The sequence below is a fragment of the Pinus tabuliformis genome, chromosome 3_2 (assembly GCF_031772625.1).
Source record: "Pinus tabuliformis cultivar Carrire ecotype Pingquan chromosome 3_2, CPIR1, whole genome shotgun sequence".
Taxonomy (NCBI): domain Eukaryota; kingdom Viridiplantae; phylum Streptophyta; class Pinopsida; order Pinales; family Pinaceae; genus Pinus; species Pinus tabuliformis.
Window position 1 is genome coordinate 736554583 of NC_142302.1, and position 25205 is coordinate 736579787.

Here is a 25205-nt window from a genome sequence, read left to right on the forward strand (position 1 = left end):
GATACTTCGCATGGAACCAGAGTTTCAATGCTTCAGTGGCCAAGCATGAAACCATATATACACTTATGCAAGATGCTTCCTACCATCATTGTGTGGCAAGCATGCCCTTCCTCGACCTGGAACTACTACAATACTATGTAGTGAGCTTACAACATTCAAATAAATATCACTTCAGGTAAGAAGCTGCGTGTGGCGAGGGCCTATTACGCTAAGTCACTAAACATTTCCACCTCGCGTCGACTGCTTGATGCAAACCTTTCTTGCACAGAATTCACAAGTGATTAGTGGCAAAGAAAATGTTGTTGGGGTAGATTTGAACCTTGGTGGGGACATCAAACACACTCGCTTTACCATCTAACCAAGCCCTACTTCAAGTATATACATAATTAATTGTCTGTCAGATACTATGTTTAGTTTAACTACTACCAACGGGTCAGATGTTAAATTCTCATAGAATCCTAATAGGGTAACAAAATTTCTAGGATGGATGCATCACTTCACCGATGCCTAAATTTTCTCTAATAATATGAAAGGCTACAAGCATACACAACATGACCAGAGAGGAATGAAGAGAATGACCCAAAAGAAGTCATTTTTTAGGTTTCATTTTGAAAACGAAAAATAACAACATTGCAATATGAGTGTGTTGATGACAAGGACCTGGAGCTGCAACTCTCATCCATGATCAGAAACTTGGTATGGTGACGCCATGTACTCAGCGTATTGGCGGATGGGGGGGATAGTCATACTCCATTCCACCATTATGTAAATACATTCTTCTTCTTTTTAGCCACTAGTTACTGAAGAGAAAAGGAGGGCATCTCTCCAAGAACAGCACATGCAAGAAGAAACAATGTAGCCATACCGAGGCCGCCTGCATAAGATCTTCTCCGAAATTTGGTTCGGAAGATTTGGGAATACCAGAGGATTGGAAGAATGGGGGATTTTGAAAGTGGTCAGGCCTCCGATTCTTTCCCAAATGACAGCAGTCACTATCTGGGAGAGTGAAGTGGAGCCATGGATGGTGGTGACCTTTCTGATATTGCTGGCCAGATTGGGCAAACAACTGTTATGGACATAGAAGCATCCAATTCTCACCCTGCATAGTCAAGTAAACCCTCCATACGTTCAACCTTCTCTTTATCATAAAAAATCGTGTAGTGCTCGTCTGTAATATCCTAGGACCCTTTCCTCAATATTCCAAATTGTTCATAACCTAGTAAAGCTTGTTGTAGGTCTTCTAATTGTCACTTTAGTGCTTCTTGAGTGCAGAGAATTGTAGGAAAGTATTTGGTGATAATGGTGATGCAGATATCTCTCCGTGTCTCCAAGAAATTTAGTCCATCTACGAATTTGTCGCTGCACAGATTCAAGGTCATTACAGTGAGGGAGATGCTCATCCTTCTCCACATCTTCTTGCTCACAGCTTCAAATGATTGAAATAAAATGCCACAATTATGTATGCATATGCATAGATTGGGATTTAAAGGAATTTTAATGCTTGCAGACTAAAAAATTCAGGTTCTAGAGGCTCAAACCAGAGAAGCATGGTTTAATACCTAACTATAAATTTCCCTTTACATGTCTTTCCCATGTTTTCGGTGTTATATTTTAGCAGTAATCTTATCTAGCAAACTTGGTTAGTTTTCCTTATTGGACTGGTAAAAGATGTCAAGATATGACATATTGTGGCGGGAATCATAAAGCATTACAGTAAACTGATTGCATGATGAATGTTTAAATATACTGAAGAAAGGCGTTAAGATTACAAGAAGTTACCTTCATGTATTATATTATATAATGTCATTTAAACTTTTAGATATGGTCATTGTTACTTTGTAAATAAATTTCGATGCTCTAATAGGGAGTGACTACAAACAAGGCTAAATTCTATTCTGCTGACTTTATTTAAATGAAATTCTCATGAATTATTTTTATGCCTTGTGTTGATATGCTTGCCATTGTTAACTTTTAGAATAAAAAAACAATTGCCGCATATAACTTTAGCATTAGGTGGCAAAGCAAACATTGTAAGGCAAAGGTGATCTTACTACCTTGACGTTGGTAACCGGATGTATGAACAGAATGAGGTAGAGAAGAAAAAGGATTAATTCATTATGATGAAGTTGGTCAATTCGGTTCCAAATTTTGAATTTGAAATTGCAAAAGATTTTTATTTGTTTTTTGTTTGTGGCTATAGGTAGGCATCAAGGTCCATATTTTGAACCTAAGCTCTGATACCATGTGTTAGTACCCAACTATAGGTCCTCTAACTACTACTACACTCATTCAAATAAATTTCACTGATTTTCATAACAAGGAAAATTTAAAGTTTATAAAACATCATAACCATGAACATAAATTAATTTAATCTACAACATATATAACTTGTAACAATGTATCTGCAACATGTATAATTTCTAATAATTTAGATAACTAAAATAAATGATTGATAATACATGTCCCAATAGCTTCTTTGAGGTGCCCTTGAGCTCCATGCTCCTCTTGACTACGCGAATGGATTTGCCTCGTAACCAACTAAGAAGTAATTCCTAGCCCTGGGAACCTCCACAGGTTCCCTAGCCCTCTGAGCCCAAGTCTAACGAGATGTAGTGTGTCCAAGTTTCACAAACACTCGACAACATTTATTCTCCAAGCAAAAGCCTCCAAAACAAAATCAAACCAAGGATCCCCCTCTCCTCCCATCATTCTTCTCCTTTTATGCCTTTTTCTCCCATCCACCTCAAGCACCTATCATTAATGTCATAACTACCCCTTCATCCTTATATTTAATTTTTCTTATCATATTTTCTCCCAAGTAAATTTGAGAGGACATTTTGGGGACGGGATATAAATATATAATTTGGTAATTAATTGGGGAGTACCATATCTTCTCCCAAGTAAATTTGAAAGGACATTTTGGGGATGGGATATGAATATATAATTTGGTAATTAATTGGAGAGGGCCGTATCTTCTCCCAAGTAAATTTGAGAGGACATTTTGGGGATGAGATATGAATATATAATTTGGTAATTAATTGGGGGGACCATATCTTCTACGAAGTAAATTTGAGAGGACATTTTGGGGATATGAATATTTAAATTGGAATAATGGAAGGAGACCATATCCTATCCAAGATTAAATTTGAGAAAACAAGTTGGGAATTGAATAATAACAATAATAAATTTTATATTACAATTTTCCAAATGAAGGTATTTACCTATATTTCGTGATAATTATAAGTCAATATTTTCAGGTAATTTAAACACTAATATAATTTACATAATAAGATTAAGTGGCCCATTACATTTTTTATTATTTAAATTTAACAAATTACCTTTAATAATTTCATTTTTTTATGTTTAGATAAATTAAAAAAAAAACATTAACTTATTGGTCATGTCCTTCATATTTTTTTTTTTCTGAATACGACTAATTCTATTATCATACAAAATAGAGATACATATAGAGTACAGTGGGAAAGGCTATGGAGATTTACCTATCAGCCCTCTTCTTGCCCTGATTACAGTTCCAAAATTGAGCAAAATCAAAAATTGGAATTTGATACTCGGCCACTGAAGACACATAGACTCTGAACAAACACCAGGACCATGGACTGACCCAGACAAAGACAGACAGACACATGAACAATTACATCCGACACATTGACATAGATGGCGATGCCACTTGGCAGAATCATAAACAGAAAACCCAAGAAATGCAGCTGAGGTTACCGGGAGCGAGCTCATTCTTCATCGGTGGTATAGGGCACCTCTTCTACTCGGCACCCGAAATGGAGAGAATCATCAGAGTCTGAGAGAGGGATGACCGCGCCAGAGGTCCCTCCCTGTGCTGGCCTGCTTGGACCAGCAAGCGCTGAAGGACCGGCAGCAGGGACGCAATCCTTAGCTGGGCGCGCGAGGTCAATTCTGAACTCTCGTCCAGGGGCCAGACGACTAGTTCCTGCCCCAACCGGAAGGCACGCGATGGGGGATTCCTCTCTACTGTAGCGTTGCCAATCTGGTAAAGGCTCTGCCCCTCACTCAGGATGGCTTGCTGCAATAATTGTCTCTTCCTCCGCGCTTTGAGAGACTCCAGGCTCAATCATAATGGAAATTACCAGAGTAGAATTGGCTTGAGGGCAAGGGAGCCTATACCTGAGCGTGGGAGGCTCCGTCTGACCCTCCTCTGATCGAGTGCTTCTACCAGCACGTCCGCCACCTTCCTCATTGCTTCCTTGGAACCTCTGAGGCACTGACGTAACTTCAATGGGGGAGGAAGGCGAATTGTGGCCTTGCCGCTCCGTGGAGGCCCTGCCTCTGGTTCCCCCTCGCCTGCTGCACATGCGCGGCCTCTCCCTCTGCATTTCTGGCTTTTCCAATTGCATCCTCACGCAGGCACCTGGAGCTTCTTCAGCGCTAAGGACAAACACAATCTCAGCGCAGTTGCAGGGCATGCTCGTCCCTTGCCCTGAAACCGGCAGAATGCACTCTGATTCCTCGCCCTCTTTCTCCTCTGAGCACAGCAGGGCATCAACGTAATGCCAGCCCATATTCCTCTGCGGAACAAACCCTTTCCCGTTAAATTGCTCCATTGCACCGTTGGCCAAGCAACTCGCGCGAGCTAAGAAGACAGGCATTAATGCCTTCGGCCGTCGGACTGCATGCGGGTTGATATCCCGCCTCACCTGGTACCTCCTATCGTCACGGGCCTGCCACCTGCCCACGTGACCGCTAACGCCATCAACACGTCGTTCCTGCACCCGCATCCGGGAGGGTGAGATCCTTCTGCGCCAGGGAAATGCAGTCATTTTTAAGCTTGTCATCTTCTGATGTATCCAGAGATCCTGCGAAATATAGAATGCACTGAGATGCTCCTTGGTTGGCTAGTCTATCTGCCACTTTGTTCGTTGTTCTTCTTACGTGCTTGAAGGTTATACTTTGGGGATTTTGTAGCTTTTCCTCCAATGATTCCAGTCTGCTTAGTAGCCTCCAGCTCGTGGCCACCTTGACAGCTGGCGTGCCTGCCTGAATTCTTTGAGCGGCATTGATAAGAATTAAGGAATCTCCCTCCACTTCCAATGGGAAGTAGCTATTTTGTTCTGCAAGGCATATGCCCCTCCATAATCCTTCTAATTCAGCTACATTGTTGGTGTCTTTGCCAAGTGAGCCATAGAAGATCTGCATTATTGCCCCTGTATGATTTCTGAAAATTCCTCCATAGCCCGCGTGCCCTGGATTACCTTTGGCTGCTCCATCAAAGTTTAACTTGTAGGTGGCATTTGCTGGAGGGGACCAGCTGGTAGGAGAGGCGATGCTGTTGGAGGTTCGGGTGCTTTCCTTCGTTATTGCTGAGAGGTTCATATTCCATGCCTTCAGAATCCTGCGTTCCGTTGGAGAGTCTGGCATATCTGCATCTGACCAGGTTTTGATGGCAAGAGTTTCTTGCAGGTGTTTGTTTAAGATCAGCCATAAGGCATCGATGGACCAGGAGGAATTGTTAAAGATTCTATGATTTCTTTCCTTCCAAAGAGTCCAATATATGAATCCTGGTAAGAGGCTCCACAAAGAGTTAAGAAGCTGACTCTTGAAGGGGTTTTTGGGCCAATTTCTTAAATTCTCGGTTATATCTTCTGTCCTGGCTGCTGATCTCATATTGCAAGTTTCAACTTTCCTCCATATTTGCGCTGCTAGCTGACATGTTTCCATGAGATGACCGATTGTCTCAGAGTGAAGGTTGCAATTTGGGCACCTTGATGGCCCTACGAATCCGCGCTTTACCAGGTTGTCCCAAGTGAGTATTCTTCTTTTGCTGAGAAGCCATAGGAAGGTAGAGATTTTGGGCCATAGTCCTGGCTGCCAGACCTTTTCCCAGATGTGGTCCTTATCGATCTGGTTGTCGGTGTATCTGAGCTGGTGTGCCTCTTTGGTGGTGAAAGTTCCTTTAGGCTTATGGCCCCATCTAAGTCGATCCTGTTGAGTGGAGTATCGGATTCTTCTGTATGATAATTCTTGATCTATGTCCACATATGTTTCTCCTAGCCAATCTCTCTGCCAGAGACTGGCCTGCTTCCAGGTTCTGAAGTCGTGACTTGCAGATTGTTGCCAGAATTGATGGACATGAGTGAGGTGTGCTTGCTGCATCTGCGCTTGCCAGAGAGGCTTTTGAAATACTGTAGCCAGCCTGGGGAGCTGCTGCGAAGAGTCCTCCCAGAATCTTGCCGTATTGCCGGAGTGTATTTCCCAGAAACTATGTTCTTGAATGAACTTACTCTGTGGTTTGGCTGCGTTCCATATAGGTGGTCCTTGAGTAGTGGAGTTGATTCTCATTAAATCATTCCATTGACTGCCTGGTGCATATTTGGCCTGCCATAGTTTGGCCCATGGTGAGTTAGGCTTGGTGATCCAGTTCCACCACATTCGAGCTCCCATAGTATTGTTGCTTTGTATAGGATCTCGCAGACCTAGGCCACCTTCCAACTTGGGTTTACAGACGTCCTCCCAATTTACAAGCGCCCATTTCCTATTCAAGCCAGATGACCCCCAAAGGAAGTTACGCTGAAGATTGCGAATGGTTTTTAGAACCCATTTTAGGGTGGCCAAGAGTGAAAAGAGGTACAAAGGCATGGCTTGAAGGACCGATTTGATCAGAACAAGCCTGCTGGCAATGTTGAGAGCCCGGAAAGTCCAAAGAGAGAGTTTGGATTCAAGCTTATCTAGAAGAGTCTGCCAGGAGGAATGCTTTATAGCCGCAGCGGCCAGGGGAGCCCCTAAGTAGGTCGACGGAAGCTTGGAGATAGTGAATCCCATTATTCTGGCTATGTTCCTTTGAGTGGAGGGGGGAGTGTTAAAGAAGTAGAGCTGGGATTTCGAGGCATTGATGGAGGTACCTGAAGCTTTGGAGAAAATGGAAAGCAGGGATTTAAAGACAGAGGCTTCTTGCGAGGATGGGTGTCCAAAGAGCATGGTGTCGTCAACAAACTGCTGGTGGGATTGAGGGGGAAGGCCATGAACAGAGATGCCTTTGAGCATTTGGGAGGAGACAACTGCCTTTAGCAATCTACCCAGCCCCTCGGCCATAAGGACAAAGAGGAAAGGCGACAGAGGGTCCCCTTGTCTTATGCCCCTAGATGGCCGAAAGGGAGAGGAAGGAGAACCATTTAACAGAACTGAAAAGCTCGGAGAGGAGATCAAATTGATAATCCATCTTGTCCAAGTGTGACTGAAGCCAAAAGCTAAAAGCATTTTTTGTATGTAGTTCCAACTGAGCTTGTCAAATGCTTTAGATAAATCTAGTTTTAGAAGCATACCTGGCTTTTTTAGAATCTTGAGAGAGTGAATCACCTCATTTGATAAGATGATGCCATCCATGATCTGCCGCCCTTCAACATAACCTGTTTGTTCCGGCGAAATGAGTAAGGGCAGGAGAGGTTTGAGCCGATTTGCAATGACCTTGGTGATGAGTTTGTATATTACATTGCATAAAGCGATGGGTCTGTAGTTTTCAGGCTTACTTGGTTCAGCACACTTGGGGACTAATGCTATAAAGGTGGTGTTGAGGGCCGGGAGAATCCAATGCATGCTTCTTGATTCTTCCACCAGTTCCCAGACCTCTTCCTTGATTAGCTCCCAAAATTCATGGTAGAAATTGGCTGTAAAGCCGTCTGGCCCAGGGGCTTTGCCGTCCTTGAGCTGGTTCATGGCCTCTTCAATTTCTTTTAGAGATGTGGGCTGTAGCAATTTGTTGTTGTGCTCTTCTGTTATTATTCGAGGAATATGCTGAGTGATGGCCCTAATTTCCGCGTCCCTGTTTCCTGCCGGCTCTTTAAGGATGTCTTGAAAGTAGTTTGTAAATTCCTTTTCCATGTCTTCGTGGGCTTCGACTCGCTCTCCTTGTTGGTTGTTGATGAAGGTGATGTTGTTGTGCATACGCCTTTGGAGAGCTGTCCTGTGAAAAAATTTGGTGTTCTTTTCTCCTTCTTTTAGCCAGCTGATTCGTGATTTTTGTCGCCAGAGTATTTCTTCTTGTTTCCTCCGTTCTTCTATTTGATGCCAGAGGATTTTCTCTTGTTGGGACTGTTCCTCTGTTCGGCCTTCTTTAATGATATCTTGCTGTAGTGCTTCCATTTGCTTTTCCAACTTTTGTCGATTTTCCTGTATGTTGCCAAATTGTGTTCTATTCCAATTTTTGAGGACTTGTTTTAAATTTTTTAACTTTTGTTGGAATTGATACATTTTGGCTCCTTCTGGTGGCCTGTAGGACTTCAATGCTTCTTCTACTATTTGCTTGAATTTTGGGTTTGTAAACCAGAAGGCTTCAAATCGGAAAGGCCTATTGAATCGTGTACTAGGACGAGACCATTGGAGCATTATGGGCCAGTGGTCCGATCCTCCGTGGGGCAAGATGGATGCATTGAAGTCTCCTCCTAGATGGATTGCATTATCTGAGAGGAGGAACCTGTCTAGCCTGGAAGCAATATGATTGGTGCCACTGCGCTTGTTAGTCCAAGTGAAGATCCCATTGGTGGTTGGAATATCCATTAGGTGGTTGTCCTGAATAAAATCTCTGAGTCCTTTGCTGTCATTTTCTAACCTTGTTCTACCACCTGTCTTCTCCTCCAGCGATTGTATAATGTTGTAGTCTCCTCCACTGATCCAGAGCGAGAACTGTCTGTGCTCATTTAGAATGGAGATCGTTTCCAACAGATCCAATTTCTGTTGTATGTTTTGCGGAAAGTATACATTTGAAAGGTGCCCGTGGATATTTGTTCCTATTAGATGAAAGGATGCTTGAATGAGGAAATGGGTGGCATGGAAGTCATAAAGAGTAAGGATCTGTGGATTCCATAGTATGGCGAGTCCACCCGAAGCCCCTGAGGCATCTACTGACATTGAGCTGCTGCCTGCCCAAATCTTATTTCGAGCTTTCTCCATAGCGGTTGTGCTGCTTTTGGTTTCTTGAAGAAAAACTAGGGAAGGTTTTTCTTGTTGTATCAAGTTCTTGATCATCCTGAGTTTTGAGGGCTGTTGAGTCCTCTCACATTCCAGGAGATGAGCTTCATGGTAACTGGGATGTGGGTTTGTAGTACTTGGTCAACTTAGGGAATCTCCCTGATTCCATAAGTAATTCTCCCACTGCGATGGTTCGCTGTAGATCCGTTTTGCGTCCCCTCTTCTTGGTTTCTTTGAGGTTCTTTTTTCCATCCCATGGACTTCCTCCCTGTATGCCTAGATTTTTGTTGTGCTGTACCTTGGCTAGGACTCCTTCTAGCCGATCTATTTGCCAGGGAGGAATGGTATTGTATTCTTTTTGCTTGCAGGCTGTTTCAAGTTTTAGGATATCAATACCTTCTAGGATAATGTTCTCCGGATCTTGTTCCATGTTGCTAGGGGCATTTTGCTCATCCTCCTCTGTGGTGTCCTGTAGGCTTAGCGCTAATGCTGCATCTAAATCCATGGCAGAGGCTTGTTGTTTGGAGTCTAAAACTGATTTCCCTTTGCCGGCAGATGGGGCGCTGGGATCTGGAGCTACCTTTGAGATGTCTTCAAAAGGTGGGAGAGGAGATTGAAAAGAGCCAAGATTAAATGAATGCTTGTGGGCTGGGGGATTGAAGGATGAAGAGGGCTGAGAAACAGATTCCAAAGGCTCCACACTAGGAGGGTCTTGGGTAGCCAGAGGAGAAAATTTGTTCCTAGAGTCTAATCTGGTTGTGATTTCTGGGGCTGCCTGACTTTTCTTGGTATGCCTGCGGCGGTTGGGGATTTTGGTAAAGCCTTCCGAATCGGTCAGGGTTTCAGTGGGAAAGGCTTTGGATTGCTGATTAAGAGGGCAGTCCCTGAAAAGGTGCCCATGCACATGGCATTTGCGGCAACGAAAAGGGATGTGTTCATAATCAAGAGTTTGGATCCATTCAAAATCATCGTGAAAGAGACTTACCGAGTCTGCCAGAGTCTTGGTGAGGTGCATCTTAACGCAGATCCGAGCATAGGATGTGTATTTGCGCGTTTTTGTTTCCTCTGCGACTTTGATGAAGGTCCCCAATCTGTTGCCAATGTCTGCAAGCGTTTCTTCCTTCCAGTATTCCACTGGGAGGGAGTACATTCTGATCCATACAGGAGCCCAGCTGAAATCTTCTTTATCAGGGTTGAATCGTGGCTTCCATTCTGTGAGGTACAGTCCTGATGAGTTGAAGAAGTATGGGCCACCCTCGAATATCCTAGATTTGTCCTCTACACAGTTAAATATGGCTGTGAAGAAGCCTTTTGGACCCAGTTGCAGTGTAACTTGTCCCTTGGGTTTCCACTTTGATGCTATCCAACCATGCAAGGCTTTTTCTGTCGGCCAAAAGCCCAGAAATTTTCCGATCAAGGCGTGATCCTGCATGTACTGGATTTCTCCATTGATTCGATGACTCGGCAGTTCTATCTTGATGCGTTCTGCCGCCTTCGGAATGCAGGTAGCCGAAGTCGCCTTTGGCTGTGACGAAGAGGCGTTTTGGCGCTTTTCAGTTTCTGAGTCTGTAGCTGCAGGCTGATCTGCATGGATCTCGTTGTCATTGGTCCTCTGTCCTTCTTGCTCTGTTTCGGGAGTATTGCGAGGAGGGGTCAGAGGGATTACCCCGAAGCCATGCTGAGTCAAACATTCCTATTCCTTCATGAGAACCCCTACGCTCATCGATTCAACATAGTCATTCAATAAGTGGAAGATCCAAATGGTCTCTATGAGTTCCCCATGAACAAAGTTGAATCAGATACCGCAACCCCGGTCATATACTCCCATCCCTAGCTCTACGAATAAATACTCCCTTCATAGTATATACTACAATTAATTTGAATTCAATTCCATATTGAGATTTATTCACCACTTCAGATCTTGAAATTCGGATCCGCCTCCCCTCCCCTTCTCCGTCATGTATTTATAGACTATGCGCCTTTGTGAGTATTGTATATGCATGAAATAGTTTATGTGCAATTGCGAATCAGCCCTACGCAGCATTTCTGCCATAATTTTTCTTATGTCCAACCAATAGCTAGGAACCATCTATCGCTATTCAACATCTTTTAAGCGATATCCGATTAAGGGCATAAAAGTTGTCATCCCTGACACATCGTTTTTAATACAGACTGATAATGTGATTGCCCATTCAGACGAAAATCAGTATGTCTGTTATTGTACATGCTGCTCTCCTCTTATTTGTGATGACGTTGTTGTTAAATGAAGTCTCCGCCACGTGCAGGCAAATGCACGGGATTACTGATAAAACAATGAATGTTCATTCTTCCGTTGAAGCGGCGGGAGCAGTAGAAGGTCTATGGCAATCACTTGCAGATGGTCAACCCGAGAACAATCTTCCAAAACCGCCACCACCGCCTCAAAACAGTATTGTTTGCTCGTGCGGGAAAATCTTGCGGGCCTCATCACGACAAAAATGTTCCATGTCCACCAAGTCTACGAACAGAGAAATACGAGATGGACGTGAATGGCAACGCAGAGATAACAAGAAATCATCAGAGTTCCATTATGGCTGGAAATAACGAATTACTGGATACGCCCGGTTTAATGGTTTAATTCTATTATAAAATCAGGGCCTTGTCGCACTAGTATATACTATATATTGTTTTGGTGTTTGTAGTATTTTCTTTCATGTTCCGATACATCTGTTACCTATTGATCCTTTGCATGTTCTTGTTCGTCCTAGGATATATTTTGACCTTTGTAGTATTTTCTTTCATGTTCCGATACATCTGTTACCTATTCCGCAACAAAATATAATTTTGTTTTCTTTTGATTATAATGGATTATCTGTTGGAATAATCTAGGCACATATCATTCCTTTTAAACATAACTGAAAGAGGCTGAGTTGCAAACTATTTTTTTTTTCTAACACAACGCATATTTGTTTTAGGAAACTGATCTCTACTACTATGTCTTATACTAAAAATTTAAAAATCGACCTTATTAGAGTAGCGGGGATTATAATAATATTAAATATTGTCGTTCCCTGATGTTCATAAAAGTTACGCGGGGGTATTTTAATGCTATTTCTGAAAAAACAATTGCGATGAATTTTATTAGAAACAATATTAGTCTTTAGAGAATTTTAAATATAGATTATCAAATCTGGTTGATGTGATTTACATGAAAATTTTGTTACAAAAGTTATAAAAATTTTGAGTGATAAGTTTATATTATTATGTTTAAATTGGAAAGGAAATTATTGTTTTATAAAAATTGAATAAAAGGTAGGATATTTTTAATTTAGAAAGTTAAAAATGTTTTTTTGTTTTGATCCATGTAAGAAAAATAGTGTTGGTAAATTAAGAACAAATTGTTATGAGGTTTTAAAGTGAAATATGGTATTTGCCAAATAAGAAGAAATTGTTACGAGGTTTAAATTGAAACTTGGTATTGAACTAGGAGGCGTTTATGTTACTTGACTTTGGTATGATATAGCACATATAATTTAAGTGAATGCTAATCATTATTGTGAACGATGAGTTCAATTATTATATTTAAAGATGAAAATAAATAAAAATAAAGTAAAAAACCACAAGATTAAAGAAAAAACATCATTTCGTTGTTGATTTTTTGGGTATTTAGAAATTTGTTTTTTCTACATATTTCTGCCCAAGGACCTACCTATTTTGGAGTGGGAGGTAAAAAAGTTATTGTTTCTTCAACAATAAATGATACATGGATGACTCTGAATTAAAAATAACAAATATGTTTCTTTTTCTTGTAAAAACAAAAATAAAGGAAAGACATCAAACTAGAAACATAGTGTTAATCATTATTTTTGTAATTGTTTCAATTTGTATCTTCTATTTTTAATATGATTTTAAATATTTTGGGTTGTGACAAGTCTTTAGATACTTCCTAGTAATAAACTATATATACTTGTGTGATATTCCATATTTAAAATGCCAACCACACTTTCTCTAAAAACACTACAAAATAATAGGCCATTAGTGCTAGAAAAAGCCTCATAATTGAGTTTTTTTTAGCATGTGAATTGGCTTGAATTGGGCTCGAGAAACCTGGTGCAAACTAGAATCTTCACATGGCTAGCGTGAATACTGTGAATAGTGCAGTGAACAATTTTTTATATTCTCGTTTCCATTGTTGTCTCCATTTATACTTCTAGTTTTGCTCCCATTTTTGCTTCTTGTTGTGCTTCTGGTATGGCATGGAAAATCCACTATTTTATGGCTTCCTAATTAACACAAGTTATACTTTCATTATAACATCTATTTTTGCATCAATTTTGCTTCCAGTATAGAATCACTTGTTGCATCTATATTTGATTCCATAATGACATCTTCTTTAGCTTCTAATATGGCTGCCATTGTAGTGTCTTTTATTTCTTTTAATATTTCTTCTTGGTTTTCTGCCTGAATGGCTTCTTGGTTTTTTTGCCTAGATAGCTTCTTTTTTTGTTTCTTTAGGAAGACCACGTTTGGCTTCTAATATTCCGTCCATTATAACCTCTTCAATTTTTACATTAATTACTTATGTTTTTTCTTCATAGCTAATGTAAAGTTTGGATACTAGTATTGCTTTAGTTATTACTTCTTGATTTTCTACCTAAATGACTTATTTATGTTGCTTCTCACGGAATGCCAAGTTTGGCTTTTGATATTGCCTCCAATTTAGTTTTTTCTTGTGAGGTTAAACCATGTTTGGCTGCTACTATTGCTTCCATTACTACTTTTTTTACTACCTAATTGCCTCTTTTTTCCTCCCTAGGTATTTCCAAGTTTTTCTTCCCAGATTGCTTCTAGTGCGCTTCTAGTTTAACATCCATTGTTGCTTCCTTTCTTGCTTCTAGAATTGTTTCCATGTTAGCCTTATTATGTGCTTCCTTTTAGTGGGAGGGTTTGCTTCATGTTTAGTGCATGGGTTTTCTTTTCTTTTAGGTTCATGGTTTTCTTCCTTTTAGAGTTGGGATTTCTTCTTAATTAGCATCCAATTGTTCTTCTTGTTAAGAAAGCAATTTAGATTCCTATTAGGAACCAATAATAGCTCCAAGTATGGCTTTCAATTTAACATCCAATTTTACTTTCATTTTAGCACCACATTTTACTTTCATTTTAAGAACTCATGATGCTTATTTTATAGCTACCATTCATTATTTTAATATTTTTATTTCAAATAAACTAGTTAAGTATATCATGCCTATTAAATACGTCTTATGATTGTAAAGTAACTCATATTGCACTTGAAATATTTTATAGCATACAATTTATAAATATCTTTTAGGGAAATGGATATCCATACAAACTAACAACATTTTTTTTAACTATAACTGATCTTTTTATATTGTTAATAAACAAAATAGTTGGTCATGACTAGCTACACATAATGTAGGCCCAGACTCACATCATAGAGATTTCCATAGCAAAGCCTTTTAGGTTTCTTATAGTTACAAACCACACCACAACATTGGAATGAAATAAAAATATATTTTTTAAAACTATAACCAATATTTTTATATTATTAATAAAAAAAAATTTGGTCCAGCTACACATAATGTTGCTCCAAATAATATATTTAAAAATGATATAATTTAAAATGATATATGTCAAAATAGTACAGCTCAATATGGTAATGTAGCTGAAAATGATACATATGATACTAAACATTAAAGGAGACATCATAACAATTTATCAATGATGATCCATGATCGATTCTATATGATAAAGTCATTAGTTACTACAAACTTATTGCTCATCATCACCGTCATAATCATCATTAATGTCATCATCGTTGTCGTCTACCTCGGTACCCTCTCCATCCACCCGTGTCCTCCCCATCTACCTCATCATCATTGTCTTGAATCTTTGAACCATACCAAACATAATCTGGAACAATCTCAAGATTGACTCAGTCTTCTAGAAGACTCGTGTTCTACAAAAAGACATTCAAAATAGAAAGTTATTTATTTCATATATATTTAATATATATTTGTTATATTTCTAATATTACATCATATTAAGTGAAACAATTATCATATTGCATCATGTCAAAGTGAAAATATATACCATAATAAAATTTCATTTAAGTTACAACTAATATGTCATTACAATGATGTAAAACATGCAAAAAATCTAATTAAAGTTAGTAAATCATGGAGGAGGATAGAGGATCAAAATCTAGCCACTACTCTCCAAAGGAATGAGTAGGTGTAGCAACAAGCAGGGGACAAGTCTCAATGATAGACATAGAAATTGGCCTTGGAGCAACAATGCTTGCAGGGATTCTTTTTCTGAGCATGCCACTATGGAGAGGGGCGATGTAGCACACCCCTCATAGGCTATTTTAAGAGCTTTGGAGAAACTTGGCTCCATAATTTCCCCTACAACTAGTGTACCAAAGGCTTGAAGACAACCTGAATATTGAAAAAGGTAACCAAATACATGGGGATAGAAGGAGGACCGAGTGGCTCAAGGATTAGAATCACTTTTTTGTGTTGGGCACCTGTTGGGGCTGTTTTTTTTTGTGATATTTTGGTGAAACCGTTATGGTTTCCTATTGATAATTAATGTTATCTGGAAAAAAAATTACACAAATTTCCTAACCTTATACAATTTTAGTATGTATTCTAAAATTAGATGACATGAGAATCGAGAGATTCTCGTTATGATCTTATCATTGTAATATGATATTATAAAGAGGTGTTGTTTCTACGTGTGGAGATAGACATATAGAAACAAATAGAAAATGATAGAGAGGAAGAGCACCAACATTGTGAATTTGTATGTATCATTAAATCTCAATCATTCACGACACCATACCTTTCTATTGACTGGGCCCTCATTCTTAGAAGGGTTAATTGGTTAGGAAAGTATTGTGTCTTCTTTATTTATTCCCCCTTAGTTATAATTAATATGAGAATTTTTTTACCATTATTATTAGATGTTTTGATGCTTTAGTGATTGCAGAATCCTAACCTCTGTATTGTGTGACAACATATGTCTTGCACTAGTCCCTTTGTTAGTGTGATAATTATTTAATTCCCATTATAGTTTGATGGTGTGTTAATTTTGTTTGAATGTGTATTCCAAAATTGGTTAAGAGAATGATTTCCAAGAGTGACGTTCTTTCCTGAATAAGAGTGACTATGTAACAAAGTGGTTTTATTCTACATTGTGTTTATTTCTTGAGTGTAAGCAAGGTTTGAGAGTGTAACAGCCAAAGCATTGACTTGTTGAGAGTGTGATTACAACGATTGAGCTTGAGATTCATTATAACAATTCATCATTTTCCCTTGCATATATTTTGCATAATATCCTTGCAATAACAAAACCTACCCAAATTGACAATTAATGTGAAGATTTTGAATTATTGCTTTGAATTAGAAGGACAAGTGTTCTACTTGAGGACAAGTTGAGGAAAAACATATACATAAATTTCACATAACTAAAGTTGAAGTAAAACTTGGAATTTCATGTGAAATTTGAATCAAAATTATTAAATAGTCAAAGTAAATATACAATAACTCAAAAGTTCGTATAGTAATTGAATAAATAATCTACAATTTGAATCAATTAGATTTCCCAATAAATGAAGTTTGGGTGTCAATTTTAGTGAAGCAATGCAATTTTGTCCTACTTCATAAAAATGCATGCCCAACCTTCATTTCAAGGAAAATTTGAATGATTCAACTTGGAGAGTACTTTTTTACTCATAATTAACGTTAATTTTGCACATAGCAATTTATGTTGTGCTAAAAAATTATGCCAAATTGGATCTATTTCGTTGTGTCAAAGTCAAGTTTTGTGTGCCTCAAATAAATACATACTAGGACCTATACTTAATTAACCACGAGATAATGATCATTCCAATATCAATATAAAATCATTTTATGCAACATGCCATAGTCATTTTCATCAAGGAAATTATATATACTGAAATTCAATCTTGCTGGAGTAGTAGTTAATCATATGTGCCAAGGATCACAATTGGAACAAATATGCACTCCTAGGATAAACCAATTACCCTCTTGGTAATGAAATTCAAAATGGGATATGATTGGACAATTCCTATCTTTAGGATATAACCTTGCAACATGTCTTAGAAATACCGTATGTAACTATGTTTCCCACCTCTACACATGTTTCACATAAGGCAAGTCAAAGAAAAACTTGGAATGTTGTATGAAATCTGTAGTATGTATATTTTAGATAAAAGTAAAGATAAACAAATGAAACATGTGTAAAATAATTAAACAAATAATCTACAATTTTAATCAATCATATTGGCCAATAAATGAATCTTGGGAATGGATTTTAGTGAAGAAAGACCATTTTGGCCTACTTCACAAAGATGCAGGCCCAACCTTCATTTCAAGACCGATATTTTGTCCTATGAGGATATTTTCTCTTGAATTTGTAAGGCATGGTCTTAGTGTTGACAAAGTACATTTTCGTCCTACCAAAAAAGGGTATATTTTTAAGCTAGAGAGGACTTTAGGTCCATTTATTTTAAACAATAGAAAATCCCTTACACAAGTGGAAGTGATGATGAAGGAGTTTGGCTTTAAGAAATTAGAAAAATCATAATATGAACCTCACTATATAATTTCTCATAAAATGGTGGAAATCAGTTTTTCACCTTATATTCATGAAAGTAGAATAGAAATTGAGAAATTGGAAAATCAAGATACTTGGACATGTTGTTGGGTGCAATGGTTAAAGGATGTTGAAACCCCTATGGTAAATGAGAATACTTTGAATGGGATTGATCTTGAAAAAACTGATGTTCAGATGGAATACTCATTGTCACAAAAGAGGACTAAAATCCCAATGGAGGATGAAGAAGAAATACAAATAAAATTAACAGAAGGACATTTAAAAGAGCCTGGGTTTCAAATGCAGTTGGTAAATCCATGGCATACTACTTCCTCTTCTATCTCCACTCATTTCGTAGCGTTCACAATAGAAGTGATTCCTTTCTCATTTGAAACTTTACAAATTAATTATCAACAAATTCAAGAAAGAAGTTATAAAATGAGAATTAATATGGAAATAGAGCATCAGGACCATGTTGCAAATCATATAATATGAGGTGAAATCATTACAGAACAACTTAAAAATGCCTAGGAATGAGAAAACTCAAACAAGTGAGTTGGATCAAGTTGAAAAAAATGAGTTATTATTCAGATAATTAGTTGATAGAAATAAAGTCATATTTATTTTGCACGAATAAGTGTAGATCTTACAACAGTAAATTAGAAATCATGTTTGCACCAGTATGCCAGGTTCGAACTAAATTAGATGAACACTCAAAGAAATTAACAAAGGTCATGGAAGAGATGAGAATTTCATAAGTCAAACTAAAGAAAACCCAAGATGATTTGGTCATGGTAAGGGAGTAGTTGAATGTAAAGGAGAGGCAATAACACATAATATATGAAGATAACAATCCGCTTTTGTTTAAGTATAAGGAAGCTGAAGATAAAATCAAAGAGTTGAAAACCAAGTTTGAAGGTAATATTTCTTTAAACGAGGATGCAAAAATGTTTTGGGATGACATTATTCAGGAAGTTCATTCTATATGGGAGTATATTCTTATAATTACACAACAAAATAGTGTGATAAGATGATTAGAAATGAGCATTGATTTACGCAAGAAATAAGTACAAAAAGATGCATTCAAATCCAAGGAGATAATTAAGTATTTGAATGAAAAATGTTCAACAAAATTAAGGGTGAGAGTCACAATATTTTTGACCAAGCGCACTAGTGATGTCATAGTTTAACATGTGGAGGCGTGGAAACTTGGGTGAAGGTCAAGACCATGTGATGGGAGTTCCACCAAAGTATTCACCCCTTACATCGTAATCTTTGTTGAAGTGAAATAAAGTGGCTAGGCGGATTACTCAATCAAATTTTGGTTGTAGAGGAGATCATGTGAGTTTCCAAATAAATGATGGAATTCCAAGGTGATGAACACTGATGAGGCTAATACTGAGGTAAAACGATAAAATAGGCCAATATTGGCTGGGTCGAGACAATTATCATGTGTGAAATTTTGTATTGAGTTGATGTGAAGGAATATTGTAAACTAAGTTCATGTAGACTCAAAGTGATACAGATCATAAAACAATAATGGTGGAGTTAAGGTCACAAGGAACCATGATGAATGAGAACAAAGTGTCAAACACCATAAAATACCACCCAAGGGATGACTGAGGAATGAAACAATTAGTTAAAGTAAGTCTTTGAGTAATAGAGTATTGGAAGAGATGAGGAATGTTTAGGTCAGAACCAAGAGAATGAGCCCAAGAGTGGCACCAAAATGAGGGAATATGAGGGAGGTCTCAGAGCGAGCTAAAGGATAATTAAAAGAGATGGAGAAGATTATGAGATAAGGGGCCTGAGGGAGTTGCCATGGTAAGGTAATGAAGTTATGGAAGAAGAGACCGTGTAAGAAAAGTAGTTGGTGAAGAATACAAAAAACAATAGATTTCATCCATGGGAGGTGGTTAGATGCAACTTGTGGATAGGACCAGGAAGGGACTTGTCTGCTCATAGAGGTGGTTATCACTTCATGCTACAATATCACCGGTAAGTCTAGCCTGAGACCCCTTGAGGGAATTATTTGCAAGTACATATTTTTTAACAATGTTGTGACAGTTACCACTTTGTGAGCTATAACAGTCATTGTTAAAAATAGAAACAAGAAATTCCAATTTAATTGCTAGTTGAATTAAATTGCGATTGCTAAATGCTAGGGGCCTAGGTTGGTTCTTTTGAGTTGTAAGTAGATAACTCATTTTAACTGAGTTATAATTAGTTAAGCTAGTTCTAACTATTGGAGGGACTAGTAGAGGTCTAGTAGTGGAGTAGTGCACTAGTGCATCACAAATACCACACCAGTTAACTGAAGATTCACTCAAAAATAATTCATGCATGTCAGTTCATATGAAGATCTATTTTAGATTAGAGCTCAATGATAGTGTACTACCAATTGTAAATTCTTTTGATTTGTACAGATGTGTCAACAATCAATTGAGGACATCTGTTTGGATTTCGTAATTATGGAGAGTGGATTTCCCAGTCAAATATGGTTTGATTCCTCTATGAATTGCATAAGGCAGTAGGGGTGTGGCATGCAGTAGAATTGGCTAAGTGTTGGATTGAGCTCGCTTGTGACGCAGAGGGTTAGATTATACTAGTGCACAAATTGTTCAGGATGGACAAGCACTATATGGTATTTTCATATATTTTGGCTAATGAAATATACATAGTTGAGTTTTTTAGCATTTTCTTTCCCCAGAGAAATATTGTGTTATGTGTGATTGACAGTCTTCCTCTTTCTACTTATTCTTTTCATCGATCACTTTTTGTTTCTACTAAAGAGTAGAGTAGATTCTTCTCTTCTGTTTTATCATATCACATATGATGTTGAATCTATAGGAAAATATACATTGAATTGAAGATTAAAAAATATAGAAGAGGATGTTTCAAGTTTGGTGTGTAGGTGAAAATCGAATTTGCAAGTTATCAAAGGAGTAATATGTCTTTCTACGGGTTGCGACTGGAGTTTTCCTTGGAGGGAAGCTCAAATTACATAGCTTGGAAGGACAAAATGGAGGCAATGCTGGAAGATAATGCCCTCAACCAATTCATAGATCATGAAATTCCTAAAACTCTAGCATCGGATGCTAAATATTTGGCTGAATGGAGAAAGTGTGTGGAAAAAGTGAGAAGGATTAGCTTGGATGGAGTTCGAAACTAGATTGTTTCAAGTCTCCATGGGAAGGATACTCCATACAAAATGTGGAAGGAATTGATTGATCTATTTCAACATGGTTGTGACCATAGGAAATTGGCACTAAAGGATAGACTCATAATAATCAAAATGGAGAAGGGAAACTCTATTCCAATGTACTTAACCAAGTTCACTCATGGTCGATATGAACTTGGAAGTCTCAGGATCACTATTTCCAAGGAAGATATTGTGGGCCTAGCTCTTCTATAACTTTCCAATAGTTCACATAGTTATTAGGAGTCTATTAATGGGAGGGAGAAGCTACCAGATTGGGAACAATTATGATCAGATTTGGCACAAGAAGAGATTCAGAGTAATACAAGAGACAAATCATCATCAAAGACTCATGATGAAGAGAATTATGCATTAGCAGGAAAGGCAAATAAAAGGAAGGGGATGTCATCCCATTCCAAATTACATTCTTGTCATGGAGGCAAGAAGAAGGACATGTCAAAAGTCAAGTGCTTTCATTTTCACGAGCAGGGACATTTTTCTAGAAAGTGTCCACTCAAGAAGGGTGGTAATAAGACCTCAGGAGGAGCAGAAGGAGGTGACGCTCTTGCCTCACAATTCAAACTAGCATTTATCTTCATCAAATTTATAGTGTCATCGATGACGGGTAGTGTATGGTACCTAGATAGTGGAGCTTATTTCCACGTGAATGGTAAGAAATATCTCTTCAATATCTTTGAGGAGAAGGATATCCAGATGCATATTAATATGGATGATGGCGAGATGTATAGTGTTATCGGGCTTAATATAGTTACCTTTTAGAGGGAGTTGGGTGCTCCCCTCACTTTGGTAGATGTTATGTATATTACTGTTTTGAAGAAGAACTTGGTATTGTTGGAGGATAGATGCTATGAGGTGATATTTAGTAAGGGAAAGGAATTCCTTCATCACATAGCCACGAGATAGGTAAAGAGGATAGGGGTTCAGGTGAAGAATGTATACAAGTTAGAGGTAGAATATTGTGCAGAGTTGAGACATCAGTGAGTTGTGGCATAGGAGGTTGGGCCACTTGCATCATGGCACTTTGAAAATCATGCAACAAATTTCTACCGATCTTCCCAAAGGTACACTACAGAAAGTCGATACATGAAAAGGTTGTACATTGGGAAAATACACCAAATATTACTTTATGATAAAGACAACCAAGCACAGGCAATCCTCGATGGAGTACATTTAGATGTGTGTGGACCATTCTTCACACCATCCATGACCAAGCACAACTATTATGTTATATTTATTGATGATTTTTCTCATAAATGTTGGATCTTGTTCATGTAGAAGAAAGATCAGACTTTTGCAAAGGTTTGTGAATTTAAAGGATTGTTCGAGAAAGATATTGGTAGGAAGGTTAAATCTCTTAGGAGTGATAATGGTGGAGAGTATGTGCCGAATGAGTTTAAAAATGTTTATGTAGCAGAATGCATTCGATGAGAGTTGACAAAAACTCATAAACCAAAGCATAATGGGGTTGTTGAAAGGAAGAATAGAAGCATAGTAGGGTAATCACAGTCGATTTTAGATGATTAGGGCCTACAACTACACTTGTGAGTTGAGGCATGCAACACAAATATTTATTTGTAGAACAAAAGCCCTCAACAGATTCTTGGGATGAGTGCACTAGATGAGGCTTTCCCAGGGAAGAGACCATATGTGTGTCACTTCATGATTTTGTGTTCATTGGTCTACTGTCATGTAACCAAAGATACACAAAAGAAGCTTGAGCCAATAACATAGTTGGGGATATTTATGGGGTACACTGATACACATCACAACTATCGGGTGTAACTTCCAACAACCAAGATGACAATAATTCACATGGATGTAAAATTTGATGAAGAGAAGGCCATAATATGTTACATTGATAGGGAGCTTCAACTACATGTGGTTGAGGAGCTTTTAGCTCCTAAGATGTAACCAAATGTATGTGGATCAACCACATGCAGAGGATAAGGGAGTGGAGACACTCACTGATGTAGAGTCTTCCAAATACAAAGTCCACTAGAGAGGCTCATGGGTTATTGCATGATGCAAGAGAAAATGTGGTAGATCCCACATCATAGCACAAGCAGAGGAGGTCATCAGAGGGGTACACTAGATACATGGCTCTTATGAGTGGATGTGTTGAGACAAAGCCATCTTCTTTTGAGGAGGTGTGCAATAACTGATTTAGGTTGATGCCATGGTTGAGGAGTAGGACTCCATTGATAGCAACAGTGTTTGGGATGTGTTCCCAACACTTGTGCACAAGTCAGTGGTGAGTTCCCAATGGATTAACAAGGTAAATAAAGTAGTGGATGGTAGCATGGAGAAACATAAGGCCAAGTTTGTGGTCGAAGGATTTTCTCAAGTAGAGGGCATTGATTACAATGACACCTTTGATCATGTTACAAGGTACTCATCAATCAAATTCATTTTGGAACTGTCACCACAGATGGAATGGACGATACATCATATGGATGTAAAATCAACCTTCCTTAATGGAATTATTAAGGAAGAGGTGTATATTGAGCAGCCTTAAGGTTTCCAACCTTCGAGTGAGAGTCACATTGTTATGAAACCATCTCACAAGAAGACAGAAAAGAGATATCAATGCCTTAGAATTCAGCCTCTTCGAGGGGGTGACCTCCTTTAAATTACACAAATGAACAATTCTTGGATTATACAAATGATAAGACCTCCTTTCTATATATAGGAGTCTAAGGGGTCATAATATAATCAGAGCCGACATAACAATAATAATCTAAGGGCACAACAATAACAATAGTGGGCTTCTACTGAATACAATAATAACAATACAGGGACTACATGGGCACAAAAATATAGTATGGGTGTTGCACTAATAACGATAAGGGATTACAATAATAATATAGGGACCTAACATGCCCCTCTCCTTCAAAAAGTGTTGTCCTCAACACTTGAGTAGTTATGGATGCTTCTGTATAAAATTATCATCCTCCCATGTGGAACCTTCAGCGAGTAAGTTATTCCACTTGATGAGATACTTCGAAATTGATTGATTTCATAGCTGTCGATTTATTGTTTATGTGGCTCCTTTAGGTTCCAATATGATTTTTCTTCCTCGTCAAATTCTGGCAATATTATTTGAACTGGAATCTTCTGCAATTTTTGAATGAGTGGCCACACTTCTTCACCATTCTTCCATTCATCCCTTTATTCATTTATCCAATCTAGTTGGATAATATAAATAGCAAAAAATAATGCTTCCACATCCTCATCCTTTCTTGAGAGTGCATTTGCAACAACATCTTGCTTTGATTTTTCGTAGATGATTTCAAATTCATAACGCAACATATTTGTGAACCTTTTTTTTTGTTATTGTAAAGATAATTTTTGTTTGAAAAGTATTTAAGACTATCGTGATCCGTTTTTACCTTGAAGTGTCTTCCCATTAGGTAAGGTCGCCATTTCATAAGTGCATGTTTTATTGCCAACATTTCCTTCTCTTAAATAGCTTGCTTTGGGACATTTGTTTGTATGGATGTAGCTATAAAAACACCGGATCACTTACATCAAAACTTCTTTCACCACAACGTTGATCTTCCTGTTGTTACATTCGATTCAGCACCAAAGTGGCGTTATCCTTTAAAATTTGGAGAACTTGTTGTTGATGATAAATTTGATGTTTTAGTGCTTGAACCTTTTTCTTCTTGATATGTCCTTCTATCTTAAGAGTTTGAGGAGTGGTAGTTTCTACCAATACATTACAATATATCGTCAGATTCATTTCTTGATGTTCAATGTGATCTTTCACTTCTTGAACATTTTTTCTTCCTGATATGTCCTTCTATCTTGAGAGTTTGAGGAGTCGTAATTCTTGCCAATGCTTTACAAGATATGGTTGTATTAATTTCTTCTTTCTCTCGGGTTGGTTCCTGGTGTATATTCTCTTATTTTTATGATTCTTAATCCTTTTCTTCCTGCTTTTCACAATGTATGTAAAATAATTTCTTCTCAGCATACTTATGACCTTCAGTGTATTAGCTATCACAACTGTAACAAAGGTTGTTTTCTCCTTCTTCTTCCAATTTTTGATGTGTTAACCTTGTAGGTTGTTGAAGGCTAGGAGTAACAATGCTTCCATATTTATAATTGTGAGTGTTATGATTTCTTGTTGTCATAATCCTGCTTTCAATTTATCTTGCCAACCTGAATGCATTCTCCAATGAATCAGGTTCCCAAAGAAAAACCTCATGTTGAATGTTATCCTTTAAAGTCCCTATGAAAACATCAATCATTTGCTTCTCTAGAATATAATTTAACCTTATATTCGATTTTTGAATGTGCTCAATGTGCTCTGCCATTGAACCCTTTTGTTTGATATTTATCAATTCGCTAAAGAAGGTGTTTCTATTTGTACCGACATAATGTGCTATCATTTCCTTAGTGAAAATTGATA

At 38.1% G+C, this 25205-nt stretch overlaps 1 protein-coding gene across 1 annotated transcript; it reads right to left on the reverse strand.

The window, feature by feature from the left end:
• Positions 1 to 4743: 4743 nt before the first annotated feature.
• On the reverse strand, positions 4744 to 8934 carry LOC149182719 (uncharacterized). Its single transcript, XM_089414645.1, has one exon. The coding sequence runs from the start codon at positions 8932 to 8934 to the stop codon at positions 4744 to 4746; it is 4191 nt and encodes a 1396-aa protein (XP_089270771.1).
• Between the last annotated feature and the right edge of the window lie 16271 nt (positions 8935 to 25205).

Coding starts and splice junctions, on each gene's coding strand:
- LOC149182719 (XM_089414645.1), bottom strand. CDS start 8,934: ATGGAGAAAGCTCGAAATAAGATTTGGGCAGGCAGCAGCTCAATGTCA.